Below are 6000 nucleotides of genomic sequence, written 5' to 3'. Positions count from 1 at the left end.
CAACTCTCTGCTACAAAGTTTGTAACCCATACACTGGCACACAGCCCAGCTGCACAAATCACTTCACCGCTATGGGAACACAATGTGAGTGCGTCTCTCCATGAGTGTGTGTGTGTGTGTGGAGGCAGAGCTGCGCTTTTAAACCCGCCCTCGAGAGGGATCTCATTTCCCCTAAAACCTCCCATTTTTTTCCATCCATCCCTCCCACCCTACCACCCACTGCCGATCATCTCTCTCCGTCTGTACCTCTATTCCTGCTCCACTAGCCCAATCATGGACCTCGCAGTGAGGTGTGCGTTCCTGCTCTCCAGCTTCGCCGTGCTCGCAGCGCTCGATCTGGACGCGATTGATCCCGGCTACTATGTGGAGACCAGCAGCCCGTCAGATGTGATCGACTACAAAGATCCCTGCAAAGCTGGTGAGCCCGAAAGACATTATTTTCCCTGCTTTGATCAGATGCAAGCTTTCGCGCAAGCCACGTAAGGCTGCTGTGATACTGTGCGAACTATAAACTGTAGATGACAGCGCAGAATAAACGCGATCCGCGGCGTCAGTAAACACCAAAATACTTTGCGCGAAGTGCTGACAACGATTTCTTAAAGATTGCGCGGTGTTTTGACACCAGACACGAAAATATTTACCTTGCGGTTTTTTTCTTTTGCCAAATCACAGCCGGAAAGTTTTTCTTCGTTTTCTTTACGAAAAGTTTCGCGAAAGTTTGAATTTGCCAACGTTGCGCCAAAGATTGACATCTGTTTATTTGAAGTGGAAATTGAAGTTAAAAGTAGCCTATGTGCAAAACTTTTCATTGTGATTATCGGATGGTTTGAAGCAAATTGAGTTGCAGATTGGGCTGCTATAGCAGTGCAGTTTTATTCCCTTGATAGTGTTCTCAGTTTTGCTGTTGGAACATCCCCCCTTTTGCCATGGCTCGGTTTTTCTGCACAGGGTGCACTACGTCATCCATCATAGAAGTTGCCCTATGACGTAGGAGGACGCAATTTATCACTATAGTTATTATTGCAAACTTTTTTAATTTAAAAATGTGAAACTGTAAGAGTAGCATGCTGCATTGTTGCCACATGAACTAATCATATTCGCCTTGGAAATATACATGGTCATTTTGCATTTGTAAATGCGAAAACACTCTTGTCAAACCAATGAATAATGTATGAGTAATATTAAAAATCATGGTTGATATTATGTTGTGTTATGTCACATACTGCACACAGTGTACATGCTATACACTGCGTGCGTAGTATAGATGTATGCTGTTTGGAACACAACCAAAGTTATAAAAAGTGCTTAGCCTGACGTCCCTAATTTCATGGCTAGACCAGACTTGCATCATATACCCACATCTTCCGGAGGATAACTTTATCTTGACCTGAATTCAACCAATTATGTCTGATATAATTACGGTTTAGTAGCTCTAGGGAAGTAATTAATTCTTTGGGTCCCAAGAGAAGCACTGTCTATTTTCACATTTCGTGTTTCAGGGCAAGCGTCCTTTTTTTGTCGTTTGCCAAGAAGAGGTTATTGAGGTTCACAGCTGAAAATGTTTACTAAGAAGGAACGGTCCCAAATATGGCATGCCATCTAACTAATGCTTGAGATTTCTTAAAGGTGCCTGACTAAGCTTTATATTTAGGAGATTTTAAGGTACTTTCTCCAATCCAAGGTTAATATACAGAGACAGGTAGGTTGATTTCCCTAAAGAGTGTAAATACTGTGACTTTGTGGTGCACCAAAACGTTGCTGTTTGTTTGAACGTGCTGACCCTCAACAGAGCAAAAGTTATTGGGGCGGCATTATCTTTTTGGCCAACCAATGACAGACAAAGGCAGTTTTTTGCCCTTTATTTTTGCAATTCTGTGACACTAGAAATTACATGTTAACTTTATACTCCATTCTGTGATCAATACTACAAATTGGAATGACTTGAGAGTGAGTAAATGATGACAGAATTGTAATTTTTGGGTTGAAGTATCATGTGTTAACTGATCTACTATGAAATTGAGAAATAGAACTTGAATGTAGATTCTAGGGTCAAAAGCACCCCAACAGAACATTAACTGTAATCTTGAGCTTGTGGTGAGATGTTACGGATTTCCTTTGTTTTGGCACCTGCAGGTTGACATTTGATTGGTTTTTACTCTGTTAAGTGGATGGATTGAAATGAATCCAAGTTTCTAGAAGCTCACACAGGGGTCACTCCGGAGAAGTGTAAAATCGCAGGGATCTTCGTCTCTATTAACTTGTCTGCTACTCCTCTCCACCTCCTTCCTAACTCCCTCTCTTTCATCTTCCTCTTTTTTACTCTTTCAGGCCTGGGTTTTTTTCTATGTCCTCATTTGCAGCTGAATGGGGCCCTTGGCTGTTCATTTTTACAATTTCACCCCTCTGAGAGACAGACTTTCCTCTTAACAAGCGGCTATAGGACAATAAAGCAGCCCACCAGCTGAAATTGGTATTCCAGGCAGATTAGGCTGGTTGACCTGCAAAGGCTCAGGGGGCGTCGATCTCATACTAGGATTAACTTCCCGGATTGTTCTGTCACTCTGTGATTCAGGCTCTCCAGCGGCGTTAAGCCAAAGCGATTTTGTTTTGGTTGGTGACTCCTCACTATCGCATTTTAAGCATCATTCCAGTTAGCTTAGCTAGGAGAAGTGGCCTTGTTGGCTTTTGCTATAAATTTGTTTGTTTATTTGGTGCATGAACTTTTTGTAAAAAGGAAGCAATGCATTTACACAAGTTATTGTGAGTCAGAGTTTGCTGGCCGTTATGATGCGATACACTGTTTGTCTCCTGTTTAGACAATTAAATCGCTCTGTCGCCACAATTAACGAAAAACAAGCAAACAAACAAACAAAAAACAGGTTGTTGTGAGGTGACACCACTGGGGAAGTAATGCCTTAAATTTTTGTGCTGGTCAGAAAAAGAGTATTGGCCGATCCTTCATTACCCCTTAAACCTTAATTATGTCAATACCCATAGTGCCTGGCTCTCTGACCTGATTGGACTGTTGTAAACATGTCTATAACTTTGGAAAATGTTCGACTTTCTGAACAAAACGTGCAAATACCTTTCATCCCTCTCAGATCTGAGTGGTAGAAGAGGGACGGGGTCTGGGATTGGTTCTGGACTGGGCCCAAACGGCCCAGCTGTAGCAGAGATTATGTGAGATGATTGTGTGCACGAGAGAGGAGTAGGAACACACATGAAATGTGCCGTGTTTTACACTTCATCCAAATAGATGTGGTAGAACAATCATGCTGTCAAACAGAGTTGCCCATAAAATTCGCTAGATATTGATATGTTTATTGAATTATATTACAACAACACTAGCAAAAATTAATTACTTGTTTGTCAGTTTATAAGGAAAATGTTGCATTGAATTGATTGCAGATATTTAAGGCATAGTTTTTCCAGAATGAAAGTCCAGCACAACCTCAGTTAACTAGGACTGTGTTCGACTTTTCATACATCACCTGACCTGTCGAGGGCAACACAGAGTGGTATTGTTTTTATACTCGAGTCATCGAATCATGGCAACCTTGTCACTTCCTCACATATCAATCGTTGTCGTTTCCACATTTTTGTTGTCTTCATTAATGCTTTCTATTTTTGTTTTACTAGTTCTTCAAAAACTGTGATTGTTGCCACTTAGTGAACCCATTAATTAGTGCAATAAAAAAAAATTAAGCAGACTTTTGACTTTGAGTTGGCATGAAATGGTAATCCACCCAATTTATTTTCAAAATGCACATTATAGGTCTTACGGTGAACAATTTAACCCTATATACATATTTAATTTAATTTTTATTTATTTATTTATTAAGTTTCTGAACTCATAATGTTTAATCGAAATGTCCTAACTGGACCTTCTAGTAAAAACACCAGACTTATGCAAGACTTCTCTAATCATTTAGTCCGCTTAAACCCCGCCTCTTCAAGCACACCTTCACCTGCCTCCACTTTTGAGTGCAACACCCACATCTCAACAACCAATCAACAATTAATGCATAGAACCTGCCCTACCCACCTAAGTCCCGCCCTACATTTATTCTTTGTCTATAATCTGTTTCACTCAGATGCATGTCACAAAAAAGATCTGTCGCTACATCCACTTTAACAGCTCATTCCAAGGTATGCATTGGAATAGAGTGCAGAAGATGTATGGACCTCTTTATTTGCTGTTTTTCTTTAATTGGTCATTTTGAAGTACCATTGTGTGAAGATTCTTCAAAATACCACATCAATGTCTACAGAATTGGTAGAGGTTTAGATCATGGAGGATATGTTGAGTGACTTTTTGCTGAACTATTCCTTTAGGAAAGGCAATAGGATGAATTTTGATTTCATGCTGACTTAAAATAAGAGAATTTAGACTTCTGAAGAGAATTCTCTCATATGTGTTATGTAAGTGCTTAATTCATAAACTCTATGAAATACACCAGACAACAAATATACAGAGTCTGCAAAGCTTGCACTCAGCTGTAGTTTTCACATGGCAAATGTTATTCCCCGTCTCTTTCCCCAGCATGGTTTTAATAAAGCACTCTTTGACCTGATTCCCTGTTGCACCACTCACCAAGAAATGTGGTGCTTGAATTCCTTCTTTTTGCGTCTTCAGAGTCTGTCTCATAGCTTGGCGTGGAAAACCACAAGCACAGGCGGTTCAGCTGGAGCTGCTGGCCGAGCGCAGAGACTGTTATACATGCACAGCTGGTGACAACATACTCCCATGGTTCATTTTTCTTTTGGAGAGGACTGGTGGCTATTTAATGACTTTTCAAGTGATTCTGCATAATTCCTAACAATTTCACAGTCAGAATCTCTTGGATAAATGAGTGAACTGTAGTAGTTTTAGGTACATTTGTGGAAAAGAGTCTCTCACACCAAAGTATGCTTTGTGATTCTAGCGCCCTGGTTGTAATCTCATTCATTTAAGATGTTGTAATATTTTCAGTGCCAAAATGTTCTTTCCTATCCTATAGTTTAATATGCACAACTAAAAGTAATCTACTGGTTAAATACTTGTGGCTCTGTGTTATGAAAACATTGTGCTGTTTGTTTGAGCATCCCGACCAGCCCAGCATAGCAACACAGGCTCAACCAATGGTGTGAAGTTGGAGGCGGGGCTGTTTATTTGGCCAACCAATAGGAGATCGGGGGAGTATTTGTGGAAACTTGTTTGAAGACAGTCATTATTTATGCAGGTCTGTTTGGTGACACTACTGGACACACAAACACACACTCATATAAAAAAAAAAAACAAAAAAATGCCAAGGCAATAACAATGCAATAAAAATGGCAGTAAATTTTTTTTTAAACTGGATATATGGTTACTAGGTATGTTTTTTTTTTTCACACTAAAGTCAACTAACTTCAAGTCAGGTGTGGAAAATCTACATATTGTTTAAAATCTTATAAAAACTATTAAAGAATTTTAACGTTTATGGATTGGCCACATTCACTTCTATTGTAAATGCCTCACTATAACCCAGATTTCAAACAGAATTAAAAATAAAATTGGAAATTAATTGTTTTAATTAATTAAAAAACATTATTTTTTTTAGTACTTGCTTTGCATTTGCTAAAAGATTTAAAGTGCTTTGTTACAACGATTTAAAAAACTTGTCTAAGTTCTAAAAAAATCTAAGCTAAAACATTGGGTCTTAATTATGGCTTTTACAGGACACCGTGACAAATGTACTTGGCCTGATTGTAAGGAAAATCTTTCTCAGTATTATAGGAATCTCAGGAACTTGAATAGTGAAGTTGTCTGCTTAAAAATATAAGGCTGTATTTCCAACCTGAAAACCCTCCCGGGAACTTTCGGCGCATTCATCTAGATAAATTCTCCCGTTTATGGAATGAAAAATGAATGAGAAACAGTCACGCACAATTACTACGCACCTTTCCAACTGCAATGTCTTTTTCCTGAAGGGGTTGGAGAGCTGCATTGCATAACATTTGTCTGTCAGCATTATTTCC

At 39.3% G+C, this 6000-nt stretch overlaps 1 protein-coding gene across 1 annotated transcript in view; it reads left to right on the top strand.

Annotated features, from left to right (window-relative positions):
• The first annotated feature begins 206 nt into the window (after positions 1–206).
• Positions 207–6000, top strand: part of LOC109109073 (bone morphogenetic protein 1-like) — a 70361-nt gene continuing 64567 nt past the window's right edge. Inside the window, exon 1 of the mRNA XM_042762793.1 lies at positions 207–418. Within this exon, the coding sequence (XP_042618727.1) occupies positions 274–418 (145 nt within the window). The 5' untranslated portion in view covers positions 207–273. The remainder of the gene's footprint in view (positions 419–6000) is intronic.

Source organism: Cyprinus carpio, chromosome A8 (genome assembly GCF_018340385.1).
Source record: "Cyprinus carpio isolate SPL01 chromosome A8, ASM1834038v1, whole genome shotgun sequence".
NCBI lineage: Eukaryota > Metazoa > Chordata > Actinopteri > Cypriniformes > Cyprinidae > Cyprinus > Cyprinus carpio.
The sequence above is the reverse complement of the archived record's forward strand: the minus strand, read 5'-3'. Positions and strand labels throughout refer to the sequence as shown.